Source organism: Octodon degus, unplaced genomic scaffold (assembly GCF_000260255.1).
Source record: "Octodon degus isolate 3935 unplaced genomic scaffold, OctDeg1.0 scaffold00132, whole genome shotgun sequence".
Lineage (NCBI taxonomy): Eukaryota > Metazoa > Chordata > Mammalia > Rodentia > Octodontidae > Octodon > Octodon degus.
The window spans coordinates 2,193,897-2,215,505 of record NW_004524708.1 but is presented as its reverse complement, the minus strand read 5'-3'; the positions used below and the strand labels follow the sequence as shown (position 1 = coordinate 2,215,505).

The following is a 21,609-nucleotide window of genomic DNA, read 5'->3' as shown; positions in this document are numbered from 1 at the left end:
TCTTAGTATGATTTTATTCCTATTTCTTGTGCAAAAGGTTCATTTTTCTTGGAAATATGGTGCAATAATTTTAACTAAATTCAGAAATTTTAAATCTTTAAACATTTATTGCCTACCCTCTTCTATTTTGAGAATTCTAATTATATGAATATAAGTTTCTTGATTTTGGCACAGAGTGAAGTATTATATGACTGATCTGTAAACTCTTTCTTCATGTTTATTTTAGACAATTTTCATTGTTATATTCATTTAATTTTGTAAATATTTTTTACAATGTGCAATCTATTAATCTCGTTATGCATTCGTTTCAGAAATATTTTTCTAAAATTCACTCTGTCTACATCTTCTCTTTCACATTTCAGTATTTGTCTACAATTTTCAATTTGCTATATAATTATTATTGATTTTTGATAGAGTTAATAATGAATTTTAAAAAAAAATTTGAGAAGTCATCCCATCTGAGGTTTGTTTCCTCTCCCGTAACAGTCAGCTCTCCTTGCCTTTGTAGGCCAGCAGAAACAGGCTTCAAAATGAGAAATGAGCAGGCTCTTATCTCCCAAATGTAAAGCCGTACATTACCTCATTTCTGAAGCTCTCCGGTGTCAGGAACACTGATATTTGGACTCTCAAGGCTCTATCATAGAACTTGTCACATTAAATTGAACTAGAAAGTGCCTTTCTCATGCCTCCTTTTATGAATGCTCCTGAGAACTTTTCTCACCATCTTTCTACTGCCTTTTATTGGCCCTCAAACACTGAATATTCTTAATAAACACTGGCAAAATGATGGCAAAATTGTCAATGATATTTTAAAGTTTTAAAGAAATTTGTATTTCTTTATTGGATACAGGGTCTCACTATGCAGTTCAGACTCATAGTGATCCTCCAGTCTCAGCCTCCCCAGTGCTGGGATGACAAGCATGCACTACCGCCCTATTTTGGTGGCCAGCACAGCATGGCCAGGGTACCATGGATCAAACTCACATCCTTGAGCTTGCCAGGCAGGTTCTTAGACCACTGAGCTGTCTCCCGAGGCCTGTCACAGATTTTTTGATAGCACACAGAGAAGGACTAGTTGTAACATCCTACGGCAGTAACACATAGCACACTGATCTCTAAGCAAGATACTTCTCCATCATGTTTTATGTTTTAAGACTTGTTAGGTTTTTCAATGTTCCCCTTAATTTCTTATTTGTTAAAAACTGCGTGAAGGACTCTTGTGCAGAAATATTCTTGAAGATGTTCTTCCTCTGTGTGTCAGCCAGGAAAGTATCTAACTGGTGTCCCAAGTGTAGGCTCTGCTGCCTCAGGATTGCCATGCTTGGCCTTGCAGTCTACACTGTGTGATGAACCAAGCTCTGCACAGTGCTGACCCAACCGTGGAACCCCCTGCCTGGTGCGATGCCAACACCAAGCAAATAGACCCATATGTCCACGTACGTGCATGCACGCCTTACAGTATTTTACGCCAATAGCCTGTGGTAGGAATATTCTTCTCCTATTTATAAAAAGCACCATGATAACTGAGCTCATAAAAATAAATAATATCGAAGATATCTCCCAAATAAACTTTGGAAAAATCATTTTTTTTTAATAGAACAAGGAAGGCTCAGGCTTTCTGTTACACTTTGTTTCCCAAGGAGTAAGTGCATACATAAGTAACAAAATCAAACCTTAGCTGAATATGGACATTTGTTGGCATAGAGTGGGATACCTTGGGGACACAGGGATCTTGAGTCCCCTCTTTATCCTTTTCATACCCTGCTAGTATTTAGTGAGTTAGAGAATTCACAGCTAAGCTTTGCAAACTAAAGTTAACAATATAGAGGCTATACAATTTGGTGAAATTTATATTAAGAAAAATACAGATAGCATATGGTGTTCTTATTTTTCTATGAATTTCAGTTTCCTCTGAATCATAAACAGGGCAGCCATATGTCTTGTGCAGCACAGAACATTCTTGGTTTGTGCTTATTTCACGGGAGGATTTACCTTAACTGCCCAATATATCTTAAAAGTTTTGGGGTTTAAGTAGCAGCCTATCTGTCTACTTGGCTATAATATATTGGAGAATTCAGAGAGACAGCAAAAGCAAGAAAGCCTCAGTGGGAGAGAGAGAAAAAGAGAGTTCTTAACGGATGGTGGGAGTCTAAATATTTTTGACTGTAAGTAGTTGAGATCACTGGAATCTTAGAGAAGGGCTTGTGGACATGTTCCATCTGTGACGCTGGAGGGTGAGCTTATCTGTTTGGTGCACAAAGACTGATATTTTGGAAACAGCATGAAACCCTGTGACTTAGTCCTTTAGTTACCATTATCATTTTTTAACCTTTCTTTTTTATTGTTATGTTCATGATGTTAGGGATTGATCCCAGCCAGGGATTCACCCATGCTAGGCAAGCACTCTACTAATGATCCCCAGCCCTGACTGTTTTTCTGAAACCAGAAGCTCAAACCAAAGTGAATGGGAAAGCAAGAGCAGGCTCAGCAGGATGCAGAGCTGCAGTCCAATGCCCTGAAACTGAGATAGAGCAAGAGCCCTGTGAGGAACCCGAGGGAGGTGCAGAAGGCAGCAGGGCTCTGCATTCCCTCACTGCCCGGGAGGTTTCCACAGAACACCTGAGCCATCAGTAGCCTGTTCTGGGAAGGTTTTCTTGGGATTTTTGCCTGAGCAGCCTGCACAACAAGGACACCAGTGCCATAAAATGTTCCATTTGAGATAGATTTGTTACAAGATGAAATAATATTTTTGGATATATTCTTAATTTTTTAAAATATGTTTGGTAAAATACAACTGGGCCACATCTCTGTAATACCGCACTTGCTAGCATGTATAAGACCCTGGGTTTTTTTTTTTCCCCAGTGACACAATAAATTATAAAACTTAACAATATGTATGATTGGTGAAAGAGTCCACATAGGCTGGGACAAACACTATTGCAGCATTCTGGCTCTGCACAGGTGGGAGCTCCCAGAAGCCTCCAGCCCTGGGGAGCACGTGAACCCCTAGGCAGGAGGCAGGGGAGAGCCAAGGCAGGTTGTGGTGAAGGTGTCTCCCTTGCCAGAATGGGTTGCTCTCAATGCCACAGAGGGGAGTATCCACATTTTCTATCACAACTGTCAAAAGGGAGAATTCCCCTAATAAAGGGCTGTCTCCTGTTTCTGCCTTTCGTCATTTACTTTTTGGGTAACTCTCAAAGTACTTGATTCTGAAAAGTGAATTGTGTGTGTGATCTGGCATCCCTTTGTCGGGAGTTTGCCCGCGCCACTTTTCTGTAATTTACACTGGTGAATCTAAGCAGACTCTCTGAGCAAGGGTCATTGTATCAGGAGGGCTCTGAGTCAGTGTCACGGCGCCCTGAGGTGAGGCTACTGGTCTGTCAGATGAAATACCAACATGGGCAACTCACTCCAAATCCAAGGTGCATATTGTGCAGCAGGCACATGTACCTTGTATCTTTCATCCCTCACAATTACACTGCAATGTTGTAATAGGATTTCTCTCTCTTAGACACAAAGACTGACTTATACAGAATAGCTCAGTTTTTGAGTCTGAGGCCTAGTGGTGGCTGACTTCAACCAGTCAGTCTATACTGGAATCATTAGGAAAGTAAGAAGAAAAAAATCTAGAATTTTCAAAAAGTATCCACAAAGAAAAAATCTGTATTTTAATCATATTTTCAAAGTAAGAAAATTTAAGGACAGTGTTAAATAGTCTGAAATAATTAAGACTGCTATAAGGAAAATTTTGATAGGGCGTATGCTATAATTACATTATGGGGTATATCAGCTATAGCACTACTCCAATAATATTTTCCAGTGTTTTAATGTATGGAAATATCACTAGGAAGTGTTGTTCCAAACAAGAAGTCAAGTAGGTCATTTTAGACATGCAGTGATACTGCCAAAGTTATGATCCTTTGCATTTGTATGGTTCAGTCGTACCTGAGTTTAGAAACTGAATGGTTTCTAAAACCATTACAACTTTGGGGAAGATGATCGTGTCTGTATTTATGTGGATGCTCACATATGTCAGCCAGTATGAAGTTGGCAAATGGAAGTGAAATTTTGCCAATGCTTTTGTGTATGACCTGGACTTTTAGGGTTGGTGAAGTAAGAGATCACTCTATTTTACAGTTTCAACTTGATTTGAACATACATAAGGTTGTAGTGATGCTGCCAAAGTCATCCTTCTCTCCACTTTAAAACTAATAAATGCATCAACCATGATAGCAAAAAAAATATTTTGTATACATAGAGTTGGTGGGAGGTTACGTGAGACTGAATAATTATCGTCCAGCAAATGTGGTGCAAACTCTCACGAAAGTCCCCATTCAAAGCACTGCAAGAACTGCAGGCAACCTGCCATTCTCTAGGTAAAGTAGAATGTGCCTTGCACATCACCTCTTTGGAACTCAAAGTTAATGCATCCTGCATGCACAAAGCTTTATCTTTTATTATTGTCTGCAGGGTTTCCTAAGTTAGCTTACTCTATACATGAAGGATCTTAATGCCTATATATCTTAAATAATAAAGTGTACAAAACAGCTACATTTGAAATAACTACTTTGGAAAATAATGCAGAGAAACACAAACAGTTCATTTTATTGAATCATATTTCCATAAGTGAAATAATGTTTCAATCTTCACATTTTTTAAATAAAAGTATAATTTTTTTCTGGAAAAAATATGTAAACAGCCCATTTTATTGTTTCACAGAACTACAAAATCAAAATCCATTTTGTTAATCACACAATCATGGAACTTACATTGATTAAGTAGAAAAGGAAGATCTTTTTTTTTCTGTTAGTGCTACAGACATTCAGCAAGAAGACAATCTGGGAAAATAAAGAATGGGATGCACAATAAGAGAAATAATAAAACATGGCTGATTTGTCAGAGTGTGAAGATTAGCAATAGGAGCCTGAAGTCATTAGCAATGCACAGCATGCTCCCTCTCCACTATTTTTTTTTTTTTTTTTTTGATGCTGAAAACTGAACTAAGGGCCTGATGTCCCCGGTCCACACTTCCTACATTTAAGAGTAAATATTCTATAATTAAATGAGGCAAGTGACAGTCATTCAGTGCATCTCACTAAAGTCCTGTGAATCTATGTTTGCTCCATTCTAATATGAGCAAAGGAACAAGAAGAAAAATCCCTACCTTGTACACCCATGCACAGGATCTATTATGATCTCTGTCCTTCCACATGTTTGACACGTGCAGTATCTGAATTAAACTACTGGGAAGTTATTAAGCATCTTTGCTTTATCCTAAAGAAAGGGCTGAAGATGCTCATCAAATCACTTTCAGAATCACCATGCAGCGACAGAAACGTCAGCAGAGCTTTCTTTCTATCTTTTTTTTTTCCACTGCATGTATTTGATACAGGGTCTCTCTATGCAGTTCGGACTCTTAGTGATCCTCCTGTTTTCAGCCCCCACCCCTCACTGCTGGGATTACAGGTATGAGCCACAGTGCCTGGACCTGCTAGCTCAGCGTGCTTCAGGGGTGGGGCCAGTGTGACATGTGGGACCAGGGTTTGAACCCCAGTCCCTGTGCTTGGGAATGCAGGTGCTTAATCCACTTAGTGAGCTGATCTATCTTGCTGGCCCATTAGCAGAACATTGAAGTTGTTCTCTTTGCCATGAATACTGGTATCTGCCTCTAACAATCTGAGGTTGGCTCTCAAACATAACAACAAAGACACACATAATGTCCATTTAAAAAGAAAATACTATTTCTTCCTTCTCACAGAGCTGGCAATCAAGTGGAAAAAACATTAAAATAACAACCTTAATAACGTTAAGGTGGCAATCCCAGAGTACAGGTAAGCTATGTGTTGTACCCTGTGGGATGTGGTCTTCTGGTCTTTTGCATATATTTAAATAAGGCTTCAGCAACCTAGTGGGGGCCAATGTAAAGAGGCTGAATAAGAAAGCACAAACCACTGCATCAGTGTCATGGAATTTCAAAATGTGACATACTATGTTGTTGCTCATTTGTTTATGTTCTGAACTTATGAGGCTATCTTGCCAATGTCATACACAGACAAGAACTGTACTTTACTCATTTTTTCTTGTCAAGAACAATCAACAGACCAAGTCTTACAAACACAGCTACTGAAAATCACCTAGATTGTGTGGACAGTGGCAAGCATCGTCGTGAATGTCTCTTTGATGCATGTGGGGGACCTTCTAAGACTTCACTTTGTCAATCACTCCATTCTGCAAGGACTCGATGGCTAGGCCTAGAAATCTAGGTGTTTCAACCTCAATCCTTCCTGTCAATGAAGTTCAGAGGAATGTGCCAAAGCTCCATTTCATTCTGACTTACTTAAACCACTGGGAATTAGTAGTTGTTGCTCTCACAGCACTTACTGAAGAACCATTTGATAAAGAGGACCCTTTCCGAGTGGAAGACCTGATAGCCCTCCCAAGTGACAGAATGGAGTATGAACTCAGTGGATCTGTAATTTTTTGTAACCTATCACAGAGATATCGATATACTATTCACAATCTACTCTCTTAAAAATTGGAACTTTGATTTCAACACCTCCTCAGAGAACACTGATATGGCAAGGAGACAACCTCCACCGCCTGCTGCTATCCACACTCCCTAGCCCCCACTGGAATGCTCCGCAAATCCATCAGCTTCTTCACAGTAGAAAACCTTGGGTTGGGGTTCCTTGTGGACTGCTTTTTTCCCCCGGAAGTTCCATATTTCAAAGGATTCAACCATCTTCAAGTGAATTGCCAGATAGATTTCTAAAATGATTACTACAGGTCAAATTCAGCTTAGAAATCTATGATTTCCAAAGTTTTAAAAATTCATTTTTGAACAAAACCTGGTGAAACATTTAATGAGTTTCAATTCAGAAGAGACACAGCCTTTTAACTTGAATTTGGCCTTAAAACATACTTGATCCATTCAAATGCCTAGCTGTGTTCGCAACTATATTGGCTACAACTTTTACTCCAGTTAAATACAGTTTAGGCAGTACCATTTTTTATGATCTGACAATTCCTAGAAATGCCATGAAAATAAATATGGAATATCTACCTTTTATTCAGAATATTTTATTTCAAGGTGTTTTTATTTAATTTCCTTCTCTAACCAGTATCATTTCTGTAGCATATGTTTTACTGTTAATAAATTCATTGTTTTTAATGTTTTCAAAACATGATTTCAACTACAAAAGAATTTTTGTAAATATTACCAATAAATTATTAATAGGATGAAAAAGACACATTCAAATAGCCAAATAATGTTCAATCTAAAAGTCCTTAATTAAAAGTTTCCTTTTGAGCCTAGTACTTCTGAGTTGTAATGAGAATTGACACATAGAGAAACACTATCTGTCTGTATTAATAGTAAGGCTAGAAGCAGCAATCAAGTGCCTTGGCCTTGTGCTGCATAAACTAAACATATGTTTAACGTAGACATCTTGTGACATTTCTGAGTTGAAGAATAGCTATTAACCCTATTAGCTTGTTTTAGTTAGTGTCTGTTCAGAATTCACGAACTATTATACATTCATCTTTAGTGTTTGCATAAATATTGATTTTCATAAATAAGATGACATAATAGACATTTCCAAGTCCAAGTTAAACTTGGATTTTGGGGTTTTGCCATTCAAAATGTGGGTGTACATTTTTACAAACAATTCTTCAAATGTTTCTACAGGCTAGCTTCACAAATGCAAAGAAAGCCTTTTAAACATAGTGAACCCTAATGTGCAGATTATCCTTAACAAAGTTCACTCCATTAAGAGCATATGAAAATGTGTTTTCACTGCACCCTCAGTAAACTGATTATTAATGTTTTAAAATAATGACATTTAGTAGGCAATTAAAGAAAAGCACACCTTCGTCTCTCACACAATACAATATCCTGAAAGCAGAACCTGCATTTCTCTGTACAGTGGAATGGCTTTCATGTTTATCTACATTAACCAGTGTCCTTTTTTAGGGTATGCACAGTTACTTTTTCCCCTTTCGATGTTTCCCTGTTGCCATTTGATTTTTGTCCTGTCCTTAGTGATCTATGTGACTTTTTCTGGATATTAAGAATTCTTTGATATATTTGTGTTCAGTTTTCTCACCGGTTTTGTTTTAGTATTATTTTCTCTTTGATGTTATTGAGACGAAAAAGCCAGTGATCTGTCAAGGTTATATTGATACTTTTCCTTCTGTTGTTTCTCTTTGCTCAGCAGGTCCTTTCAACTGCTGGTACAAATGTGTATGTTCTTTCATTTCCTGTTTTCTTTAGGCATTATTTATTTATTACATTAGCTTTTGACTACCTTTAATACATTTTCTTTTGTGTGAGAGAAAGGTAAAAATACATCTTGCATTTGGTTTAGCTGTTGTCAGGCGTTTATTGAGCAATCAGTCCCTCACTTTTCCTCTGATTCATGAATCCACTCTGGTACCTTGCTCCAGGCCCAGACCAACAGGGAAATTTGAAGAGAGTGTCTGCGCTTTGCAGCGCGGAGATCAGTTACAGCAATGAGTGAAAAAGGCCAGAGACAGCTATGTAACAAGGCCTCCTGACTCTAGCATAAGGTTTGTTAAATACTTTGTGATTTTATACCATATCATAATCATAAAGACAAATTTTCCTTTTTATCAGTTCAAAAATTTCTCTTAAAAGTTATTTTTAGTACCTGGGGGATCTGCATAAACTTTTCTTCAATTGTTTTTGCAATTTACTGTTATCAACACTATAAACGCTTTTTTTTTTTTTTTTTTTTTTTTCTTGAACAAGGGATTGAACTCATGCCGATTCTTTGTATTGTTTTCTTAGTCTTCATTGCACCAATTTCTGCTCTGATTTTTTTTTTTTTTTTTTTTTTTTTTTTCAGAACAAGGGATTGAACTCAGACACTTGCACTTGCCAGGGAAGCGCTTATTCTACTGAGCCCGGTCCCAATAAATGCTACCCTAAAAAATATGAAAAGACCCCAAAATAAGAGATTAACAAGGGGAACAACATCAGGTTTCCAAGTCTTTACATGAAATTAACATGATTTTGTTTTGTGCATGCTCCCTCAGGATCTCCATCATGAATAGACTGGAAGGTTTGTCACTGTTCCTCGCTGACTACGAAACTGGAATAGGTGTCAGAGCTCAGTCTGTTTAATCAACAGGGAAAGATGTTTGGTGCAGTTTGTCACAGGACTGTATATATTTTTTTCAAGTCATGGAAACGTCATCGTGATTTCTCTCAGCTTTTGATTTATAATCCCCTGTGACATGTAAAAAGTAACAACCTAGATACATATATGCATCTTTTTACTTCTTCTTTGATATATGACAGGGTGTCTTACATTATTTGAAACATAATCCAGTAACTAATATGTTACAAAGAGGTCCCTGGTAGCATATGGCAGTTCATCTTAAAGTGCTCTGCCTTCTTCTTGTTTTTTTCCTCACGATGAGCTATTTCACATCCTCAAACATATTACAAAGTGCAGGGCCATTTAATTTTCAAATTCACTTCTGTGTATATTTATTCAACACTATCTTGGCGATGGGAAGTATTCAACAAACATGTGTCAAATGGGAAAAGGAGAATGAAACTTGCTACTTAAATAGAGTGCTGTACAGAATGGCACATTATTAATAACTATGTTGGAATTTTTAGAAGTAGCTGATGCAGGAACAAATGTATGCCTTTTATTCATAGCAAAGCCTGCTAGATGAATAGCAGGCACATGTGATGTGTGATTTATTCATACACACTATAGGAGATTTATAGGCATCTATTAACCTACTTGAATTCCAATTCTGTCTTAGGCTGGTCTTTTGTCATGATTAGCTATGTTGTCACTCTGTGTTAAATGACAGGTTGTCTGAACTGAAATATGCCAGAAATATGAATATAGATGGCCAAAGTTATGAGCCATGTACAATGTTCCAGCTAAACTTTAGATATGTCTCTGTCCGTGTGCAGCAGAAATGAGACACGCACACACATTCACATGAAAGCAAAGGACTCCTTTTCTGAAGCTGAGATCCACTGTAGTTGATGGAATTACATTTCTAAAACCAAAACCCTATGTCAGAGTACAAAGCCTCAGTACCCCATAATGTTACCATATTTGGAGAAAAGATCTTTACCATGGTAAATGGTATGAGGTTTGTGAGGGCGGGTTCTCATTGATTATTATTTGTGTTTTGTAAGAAGAAATTTGTACAGAGGAAATACAAAATCCAGGGAGGAGAGAGCCATAAATGAGCACAGGAGAGAGGCTGAAGAAGAAGCCAATCCTGTTGCCACCTTGACTTTAGACTTCTCATCTACAGAACTATGAGGAAAAAGAAAAAATCCTTCCATTAAGGTACATAGTCTGACATGGTTTGACAGCATCCCTACCAAATGAATATCCAAGGAATATAAGGAATTAGCAAGGATATAATGTCTATGAACTAATAAAGAATTAACAAGACCATGAAAAGATTTTGTTCTTTTCTGCATACTCATTTTTGTAAGATGAGTTAAAATGACTTACATATTGTTATTTAGCCTGATATGACCCTTCACACACACACACACACACAATCATCAAAGGTTGTCATTAGATTGGCTGAAACTTCTAACTCACCACTTCTTCAATAGGTTTGGACTTCAGACAATTGATTACCTACTTTCTTAGTCTGCTTTGTGTTGCTGTAAGAAAGCACCTCTGGCTAGATAACTGGTAAAATGAAAGGACTGATTTGGTTCTTTATTCTGTAGTTGGATGTGCCAAACAACACAGCAACAGCATCCTGGTAAATACTTCCTGGCTATGGAATATTACGGCAGTGAAGCAGAAAGAGAAGTAGTACCACATGTGTGAAGAAGGACATAAGAGATAGATGTAGAATCCAGGCTGCATTTCTAGCCCTTGAAGAAAGTCATCTCTATCTGACCTCAGTCACTCCCAGGATTCCATGTGTTCATGAGAGGAACTTCCATGATGTTAGTTACCTTCCACTGGTCAGGCCAACTTCCTTAGAGATTAAGCTCCACATGGACACATGGCAGACTAGGCTTCCAGAGCATGAAGCTCTGGAAAGAACTGTTCCACTCTATAGCACTTCCTTCCACAGGATGGTCCCCTTTGTGACAATGGCAACTTTCACATGGCACAAGTGCCTGCAAGATGTTGGGCACACACCAGGCTTTGGGAAAGTAGCTCATTTCCTTTCCTTTGAGGTATTAATGTCACTGCAGGGCTTCCCACTTGTATCTTCATTGACAAAGTCAACATGGCAAGAGGAGTGTGGAGAAGAATGATCTTTACTCCTTTTTACCCCTAACTCAGGTCCACAGAGGATTGGAAGGCACAGAAAATTCTCTATTTGTGTCCAAGAAATGGCACTGCCAAAGTGAAAGGTGCATGCCAAAGTGAGAAAAGGTCCCAGTTCTTTTCGCTTCAGCACAGTACCTGTGGTACCTTTACAGAGACAGCCACTGTCATTCATCAGTCCTAGCCCACGCTACTGCCCACCCCCCCAAGCCACATGTCCATCTGACAGACTGAGATTGCTCTTCCAGGAAGGCAGGTAGGATTTTCTCTCACATTCTCAGTCCACAGCTATAAGATGCATTCCTCTGCACCATCTTAACAAAACGATGTGGAAATAAAGTTTTAAATTAGCAATAGAGAGGGAAAAAATCCATAATTTCCCAGACTTCATTATTCAGAATAATTAATTTAATAATTGTGTCACATGAGAAGGATAAAGAAAGAGCAGGAAAGGGGTGTGGGTAGATACGATCACTGAAGCATGCACAAGTGCAAGGAAAAACAAATTATCAGCGTAGTGCAGGAAATAAAAGGTTGGTGGGAAATATTTTTCAAATACTAATTTGATTCTTCTGTTGAGCCTCAAAGCTTCAGCATCTACTAGTGCACTATTTATCTCCACTCGCTTTTATGTTCAGCAGTCACATAAATGTATGTCTCTAAAACCCAATTAAACACCTTCCTAACCTCTACTGGGAAATGTCTTTAAGTAGTTCTCTAGTAGACTGTAGCAGGACTCTGGTTTCATTTACAACATCTTGCTCAAGTGTCTGTCTCATCATCAGATGTATTTCGGAAAAGGACTGACATTAATAAAAGAAGGCAGAATCAAAATAAAATGCAGTTCTTGCTGGCCACAGTTATCTTCTCTGTGGCTGTGGCTCTCACCAAACGTCGAGATTCTAGAACTAAGATGAGCAGCTCAGTTTTCTTGCTGAGGTCCTTAGACTTGCAAGGATGTGAGCCTGAGCCCCCTGCCATGACACAGATATCCCAAATAATCATGTGCATTAAGCTGGTATCTATACAGGTACATGTACCTTGATCCAGTACTCAAACCTCACTCACTGTGTTTCCATTGTTTCTTCCTCAACGTTCTACCCTGAGTCAGCAGTACTGCCAATATCTCACGTACATGGTCTTCCCCGGCTGCACCTCGAGTCCTTGCCAAGGCCCACCCTGGCCACCAGCAGCGGCAGTGACTTACCGACAGTGTTTATGGGATCCCGTCAGGGTCTCAATCACAAAGCACTCGCCATCGTTGAGACAGTAGGCCAGGTCCTTGTCTCGGCAGGGCTTGAAGTGCTCAGATCGCTGGGTGGAATATGTTGTCGTATCTGGTGAGGAGAACACAGAGGGAAACGCCGTCAGCAGCTGTGGCGACACAATCATTCCTGTCACTGCCCCCGTGTGTGCATGCAGTCCTGTGCACGGGTTATGACTCCGACAGATGGAACTGGAGACAGACCAGACAGACCTTCCCTGGCACTGAGCAGGACACTGGTGACACCCACCGCATTCACCTGAGTGATCTCCACTCCTCTACATCCCACAGCCTCTGCACCCTGGAATTCAACCAACCACGGATGAAAATGTTTGGCAAGAAAAAAAAAAAAATGGAATTGCACCTCCTGCACACATACACACTATTTTTGCGTCATTGTCTCCTACACATTGCAGTACACCATGTAGCTATTTATATGGCGTCTGCGTTTAACTATGTAGCTAAGTAATCTGGAGAAGATGTGAAACATACCGAAGCCAGGGCATCTGCGATGCGAACGCTGCACCGTGTCACACAAGGAGGCAGGTACTGTGGGGCAACCCCCTGAGGTGAACAAGGGACAGTGGTCTTTTCTCATTAGATTTTTCCCATTTGGAGTCACTCGAGAGAAGCCCCATTTGAGGACATATTAACACAGTAGCTGACTGATCCTTATGCAAGCACCCCAAATCTGCTTTCAATTATTTCACTTCTAATAAATATGCTGTAAGAAGGACTGAAACAATATTCCTTCCCTTTATTGTTGTCAAATGTCATTAAACATCTGATCAGTGTATACTATGCATCTTCTGTGCAAACCATTGCCAATTTGGGGTTATTTTTTTAGTTACAGCTGTAATTGGCTAATAGCTAAGTCAATTATTCTTTCTCTTTCCCCTTTTATTGTGTAATTAAAATGCAAATGTTCTAAATTCTGAAACAGATACTTATATGTGAAGAATGTTTCCGGTAAATATTTAACAGGACCAAATTAAGGTCATTTTTTAGCATTCTCCTAAACATGTATTTTTAAAATCATAATTACTTACATTTTTAATTAAGCTATACATCTCTACCTGCTGCTCAATTATGCATCTAACCAAAAGCATGTGCTACCTACAGGAAACAGGCTCCATTTCCACACACGGACATTTTTCAAGTTATGAAGTTTGAGGTAACCATAGTAGTAATACCAATTTTACTGCAACTGTCAAGAAAAAAATATATATATATTTAAAAATTTGATGTCCAATAAATTATTTAGCATTTAAGCTCTTTAATTTTGCTTTAATGGATCTAGATTGGTGATAATATTGAACAGGGCGCTTCATGAATCCAGCTCAGTAACTAAAGTCACAGTGAGCTTGTTCCTGCTCACTGTCCCTACACATAGGAGGACAGCAGTGTATAAGGAAGCTCACTGTCAGGGGAGCCTCCCTGGGGCTGGGGTGGCACCATGGGACAGTGAAGCTTGGCACTGGGGAAGCCCTGGGTTCAATCCCCAGGTCCAAACAAAAGTGATTAAATGAAAGTAAATGATTGAAGCTTTGGTAAAATATGGAAAGTCTCTGCTGTGAGAATGAAGCAAAGTCATGAAGGAACAAAGAGCGGCATGAGTCTTCTGACCCTTGGCCATCCGGGGTCTCCTCGGCTTATACTCGAAACACACAATGCCATTTCTAACTGTGACTGCACGTCTTGCACATGTCAGCGTTTGCCCCACTGCTCTTCCTGGCCACCTCTTTTCCTCCACCCTTTGCAGGAAAACACCCAGGAATCCTCCCTCGCTCAGAGTACATCTCTGTGGGGCCACTGTGGGTTCTCTCATTGTTCACACCATGCATTCAGCATCCTAGCAGTTTGCTTCCAAGATTATGCATCCTAAGAGCTCCCCAAGCAGAGACAGCCATTAGGTGTCATTCGACCCAGTGCTCAGTGGAAATATCATCTGGGAAACTGAGCTCTCTAACACTACCAACCACTTAAGTGCTGCAGATAGAAGAAATGACATTAAAGTCCTCAGTGCAATCTTACTAACAATTACTCTGTGTCACACAGCGGTAAATTAGATATACCTTCACATCCAGTCTAGTGTTTTTGCACAGGTTTTGATATTGAAGAGCATCCTAAAACCAATGCCTTCAGATTCACATAGCCTCTCACCCTCGCACAACTCATTTACACAGGACCAGTGTTGAGAAAAATGACCTTTGTGTCCTCTTTCCTGGTGTTACAACGGGAATATTTTTTTTTTCCATTTCAAAATATTTGCCTATTAGTTCTTGCACAAAAAGTAAAGGCTATGAAGAATGGACACATGTCCCATTTTCCAGAAGATCTGTACTGTGAATATCTGCTATGATCAAGAGCTACAGGGAGTCAGTCTCTTTTTATAGGGTGTTTAATATTCAAGTGTTTAATTTTCAATATGAAACACTACACCATTGACTGCTACTCTGACTGCTTAAGTATATAGCTCATGATCACTTAGTTAACTTTTCTTTTAATTTCTTAATTTCCATTTATTGATATTCACTGATCATTCCTTTAGGAACAGCTTTCCATTAACATTACCTACAGCATAAAAAGTCAGATCCTTATTTTATAATCAGTGGTTTTAACGGGCTGCGCGCTCCAAGTGCAGTACAATGGCAAAGCAATTACAATCAATTAATTTCCATGTGAGAACTGCTGTCTCCTACGGCTGATGCCTGCTTTACCAACTCCTTTCTCACCGTGCTTCATCTCTCACCACAGCTCAGAAAATCCAGAACCAAGGAAAAGGCTCTGCTAAAGTCCAGGTAGGATAGCAAAACAATAAGAGCTCAGACAAGTACTCAGATGTTCTATTTCTACAGCTTGAGAATCGTAAACTAATTTAAGATGTGCACCTTTATTTCTCACAAGGTATCAGCTGTTATTTAAAATAACAATGTAGTAAACAAACACAGGATATTGGGTTTACCCCACTAGATCTAGATAAAGTATGAATATGGGTAAATTTGAAATATGACAGTTTTCATAACTATACAGGATCAATTAGTAATGCTCAAAAAGATAAAGTTTTGAGTAGGGTAAAATACATGTGACATGAGATGAACATTCACTCTTGAAATCCATCATGTCAAAGATGTGCGCAAGAAAGTAATGATGGAAATCACTAGGCTGCCAGGTTAACTACCTGCACAGTTACCTACACTTTGTTGGGTAGATGCTGTTGGTTAAAATGGTATATTATGTTTAACTTAGTGTTAATCAGGCTTCCTATTATTTATAATCAAACATGGCCTAATAAAAAAACAATGACAATTTTGGATGACATTGTCCAATATATATTTATCTGATTGTATGTATATGCACAAGTATATATTTAAATATATATGTTTAATGTATAATGTATATGGGCAACACATATTCATATATCAAATAGAACATAAATAAAGTAAGAAAAATACAAATATAAAGTTCAATTATTTATGTTCTTCTGGTGCCATAAATTAATACAGCATCCTGTTAGAGATCCAACTAAATATTTGTTTTGAAGGGGGGAAACGAGACATTCTTGAGACAGAAATCATAGGTAAAGTCTAACTTGAAACTATGAAAAGTTATAGCCTTACACTTCCTTGGAATATCTTAGCAATCTGGTAGAGAACTCTGAAAGTATCCAACATTTTGGAACCTGTTCATATTTTCAGGGGGTGAGACAGGCTCTCCCTATGTATCCCAGACTGGCCTCAAACTCATGTCAGTCCTCCTGCCTCAGCCTTCTGAGTGCTCAGATTGAAGACGTGCACGAACATACCTGGATGGAACCTGCTTATATTTTCTAACAGCATAACACCTTAAGATGTCCAAAACGTTCATCTAGTTATACTGTAAATAGTATTATTATGTCCTAAAGCAAACTTCTTCTTCTCATAATGCACTCTGGTAAATTTTTTATACATGAAATGTCTTTAAAAGTTGTATGAAGGTCCATGAATGTCAGCATTCCCGTGATTTCCCGTCTGTCTCCCAAGGCTGTGGAGAGTGGCTCCTATGGGCCCCCACACTTTCTACCAATGCCGGGCCCCTGGGTCCTGAGGGAGCACAGCTTCCCTGCACAGCTGGAACCCATGGTCTCATGCACAGCCGGACACAACACATATGTTTAGAATGACAACTTTCACAATTGGACACTTTTCTAAATGATTTGTGCATGCTTTTGTAATCTTCACACAAGAAAATCTCCTTTGTATCTTTTGAAAAATCTGGAAACTTGTTCAGAAGTACATCAGAAGCAATTTAAATAAAGCATGTAGTGGCTATACTGGTAGACATTTACAGAAATAAAAATGAACTCAGCTTCATAGAAAGTAAGGGAGAAGTGAACAAAACAAAGTGAAACTTAGAAAATACAAACAGAAGGACATAAGCGGAAGGGAATGTAGTTGGGATCAACAGAGACAGTGGTAATTTGGGGTACTGTGACCCCTCTGGTCTAGGCTCAGCCCAGTGAGCATAATGTCCCACCACTGAGCCAACAGGGCAGTGTCATTATCCGGACCACTCGCCTGGCACGTGTCACACATAGTTTAATGTGTTTTCCTAATTTTTATGGGTTTTGCTTTGTCTCCCCAGGGAGGTCAGGGAGAGCGCTTTCTTTTTAACTTTTGTATTTTTTCCACATCATGTAGCATACATAGTAAGCAATCAGCACAGTAATTAAATGCACAGAGGGAGGTGGTTATGTTGAATTCATTAAAGGCAAAATGGGAAGGAAATGTAAGTCTGGAAGACACAAATCCCTGCAGATTTTGCACTGAAAGTTAATTTATTAATGAATAAAATGATAAGTGGCGTTCGCAGTAATTACTGAGTTGAGCCTGAACGTTACTTATACAGGTCCTCTATATCAGGAGCACAGTGCCGCTCACTGCGGAACCCCTATTTCATGGCAGGAGCAGGACTGCAGAATTGGCTATCACAGATGATAATTGAAGCAGGCAGTCAAAAAGGGAGAACACTTAATTCAGGTTACTTGTCACTGAAGTCATCCCAAAGGATGGGTGTTGGGCCTGGGTCATGAATATTTGTGCTTTAATTTGCACAAGAAAATGAAGGAGAAGAGCAAAGATCACCTGAGGAAGAGAAGGATAAGGCGCAGAGAAGACCTAAAGTAGGTACTTCATGCTTTTGGCCTGCAAATGGCAAATTCTTCAAGCAGTTTTTTTTCTTTCCTCACTGAGTTCATGATGGGGCAAATCTGTACCAAAAAATTAAGAATCCCATGACGCAATCAAGAAGATTTTAGGATTTTTAAAATGTCTTTGTGGGACCAGAAGCCATTCAGATGTGTTTATTGGATCTAGCAACCTTGTATGTGGATAGAGAGTTAAGGAAATCTCCTGTCATACATGAAAATTCCCTGTTGCATTTGCCATGTATCGGGCATCGAGGAAGAAGCACTGGCACAAGACCAAATTATAACATATTCAATAGGCAAGGAAAGTAGTAATAAGAGTGCAGTGGTGTTTGAAAGGGAAACAAGCCTTTCTCAGCTGGCAAGAAGCAGAAATAGCTTTTGCCCTGCTGAGAGAGTTCAGAGAGGCGCTCACTTCGTTTGCATGGGAAAAATGGGAGCTCAGTGGAGTCCCAGGCCTGCTCTGTGGACGGACAGGTCTTGACACATCGCAGAGCCATCCATTTTCAGAGAAAATGCAGAAAACCCTCTTTACATTTCCAAGACATACCTTCCGCCTTCCAGTTGGAGATTTGCTTTTAACAACTCTGTGCCAGCTTAAATAAACCTGCCTGGGACGTAGCTTGTTCAACGGAAATGCATTTATTTGAGAATTGTGAATGGACCTTAAAGATGAATATACATTTCCTTTTACCAGTACCCAAACACACGTATCTACAAACTGCTTTCCTGTCACAGAGGTATGAATGCCACGTGAAGTCACTGGAGCCTTTGGCTTCTAACTTCTGTGCCATACAGGAAATGCTATTTTGGCTAACCACATCACTTTACTGAAATGGCCTATTCTATAAATCCAGCTAGCTGTAAGTGGCGAGTTAATATTTATTTTTTCATTTTGTTGAAATTCTTCTAATCATCTCACTTGCCTGACAGCTCCTGCTTTTTCAAAAAGCACAGCCGATGACTCACGGCCTCTTTCCTTGGGGTTTGGCCCCATTATCACACATTCTTGGTTTTTCTCTTCCTCTTTGGTTTTTGCATCTCAGTTTCACTTAGTCAATGTATACACGCAGAATACCCTCAAATGTATTATCCACGTATTGACTTGCTTTGGATAATATGTACAGAAAACATTTAACCACTGGCTATTTCCTTTCTGGAAAAACACGTTAGTAGCCTTTCCTGGCTCTTATGATGAAGACTAGAATTTTTTAGACTCCTGTTTCTCTATACTCATTTCTTACAAAATGGGCACTTTCAATTATCAGTGCATAGGCTCCAGGCCTTTACACTGTCTCCTTCTGCAGGGGGAAGGGGGGGCTGCCCTGCACCCCACACACCCTCGTGGCCACCTATAGATAACCTCCAGAGCACATGTGACACATACACTTCCATTCGGCATTTCCATTGCCTACAATATTCTAAGAGTTGCCAAGCTGTGCCCTCTCTTGACACCACCTCCCCCATTTAGGCCAAGGGTCTATTCCCTTCACGTTCCTCTTTTTGTCTTTCATTATTTCAAGCAAAGACATTTGTTGCTGCTTAGAGTCATGGGCACCAGACAACACACAAGTAGGAAGCATTCTCTCTGACCTATTTAGCAACATCTAACCAAAATGAGCCTCAGCCTAAAGAATATTCTTAGTTTTGCCATGAGAAAATAATAAATGTGGTTATTTTCATTCATTTGTCCCATACATCATGATCTTCTGGGAAATATAAATCTGTGTGTGTGTGTGTGTGTGTGTGTGTGTGTGTGTGTGTGTGTGCACGTGCATGGGGGGGGTTGTGAGATGCTCCTAGTAGTTACCCATCCATAGCCTGTTACTCAATGGATAGTGAATACATTCCCGCTGAAGGAGTATCTTCATACCAACCTTGAATTATAGAACTTTATATATTGTGTATGAGATTTCAGTATAACAATGGAGACTTCATTCTAACTAATCAGCCTTCTTGCAGCTTGTGACCTGGGAGCAGACTAACTCAAGTGCTGAGTTAAACCTTAGAAATCAGAAGTCCATATGTTTGCTGTGAAAAGGTAGGAACAATCTAGTGATAGTGCAGCTTAATAACTGGAGCTCTAAGAGGACTACAAAGGAGCTTCCAATTGACATGGAAGTAGCAGTCCCTTACATCTGTCAGAAGGGGTGCCACTTGAGCTCTTCTGGTCACTGCAGAATACCATGGTCTCTATTTTCAAATGAAGTCCCAGAGTAGCCTGGTTGAATAGCATGTGTGCTCATTTGGATTTGGATGCTGCAGGACCACTTCGCACTTTTTTAGACATCACATTGCTTACACACTAGGGGAAGCCTGCACATAGAAATGCGGATGTCCTCAGCTAAAGAAGAAAACAGGGCCATTTGCTGGTAATTAGCCACTCTTGAGCTGTAAAGTAAAGAGCAGCGAGCATGTGTGGGTGAGTATAGCTGACATTCTTGAGTGCAAAAGGACCTCAGCTTATAGACTTTAGGTCTATCGCTGTCTTCCAAGGCATGTGCCTTGGGGGACTTTAATGAGGCACCATTGGAGATATGAACGACACAATTACCCTTGTGATATCCCTTTCTCTAACCATACTCATAACTGGGACTTGATTTCTCATCTACCCAGTTTAGAGCTTCAGTCCCTGGGATATCTTTATTTCATAGATGAGCCTTTATTTTTATTTATTTATTTATTTGAGAGAGAGAGAGAGAGAGAGAGAGAGAGAGAGAGAGAGGTGTGTGGCCAGCTCAGCCCACCAGGGGGCGGGCTGGCTGGCATGTGGTGCTGGGGGATTGAACTGCGGTCCCCAATGCTTTGCCAAGCTTGTTCTAAGTAGGTGCTTTAGACCACTGAGCCATCTCTCCAGCCCCAGATGAGCCTTTATGTGAAATAGAAAGGACAAAATTCACTTGTGCTTTGTGGCACAGCTTCCTATCTGGGTTCCCTGCACCCACAACTGGTTTCCACACCACTGAGTGAAGACACACACATCCCCGCTGTACTTCTGAGCTCTCTTCATTGTTTGCCCCAAAACAGCTCTGTGTCTTCTCTCTACACAGCCAAGAAACATTTCCTAGCTCATGCTATGATTCCCTGCAGGAACTGAACAGAGGGGGACAGCGCCTCCCCATCTCCCTGTCCCATTTCTGGGGCTCTCGAGACTGGAGCACACTTCATTTCTTTAAGAATCAAGGGATTCATTCTAAGAGTTTGTAAATAGGATATCATGTCTGTATCTTGGGCAGCAAATAACCAGTAGGAAGAGAGTACGCAATGTGTTGATTATTGGAACTGTCCTACCAATTTGATTTGAAACTGTCTCATTGCTATTTGTTTCTCAATAAAATTATGGAAAAAAATACAGTGTGCCAAATTTTCACTGTATTTTCTATTATAAAAACATATGTCCTGGGTTAATAAGTTAGATTCGCTGCTAATGTGACTTTTAAAAATTTAAGAGGTATTTTTAATATTTTTACTGTCTAAAATCACTTTTAGAGGAAAATTTAAAGCTGATTCTTAAGGCTTTGGCTATATTACTCTAAATTGTTAAAAGTTTTATCATTTATAGCTCAGATTAATTAATTTGTTAATTAATTAAATAAATATGCTCAGTTGTGGCTAAAAAAAAAAGAATCACTGGATTTCACTATGCTGTTCTTTTGACCTCTCATACTCAGCTGATGGCTCTGTTTGGCAAAAAAAAAAAAAAAAAAAAAAATCTAATTACTGAATATGTATGTGAAGTATAAGCTCTTCCGAAAGTCTTTCCCAGCTCTTCAGGTCTGAAGGATCTGTAAGAATTCAGGGCAACAGACTCTAATGCTGCTTTCGTCACTCTGAATAGCAGTGAGAGCAATTACAACCTT

The 21,609-nt window shown here is 39.4% G+C and overlaps 1 protein-coding gene across 1 annotated transcript in view; it reads right to left on the bottom strand.

Moving 5' to 3' along the window:
* Nrg3 (neuregulin 3) overlaps positions 1–21,609 on the bottom strand; it is a gene marked incomplete at its 5' end in the record, with an annotated part of 1,166,638 nt that overhangs the window by 694,303 nt on the left and 450,726 nt on the right. Inside the window, one exon of the mRNA XM_004641247.1 lies at positions 12,508–12,637. Coding sequence (XP_004641304.1) covers positions 12,508–12,637 — 130 coding nt within the window. The remainder of the gene's footprint in view (positions 1–12,507; positions 12,638–21,609) is intronic.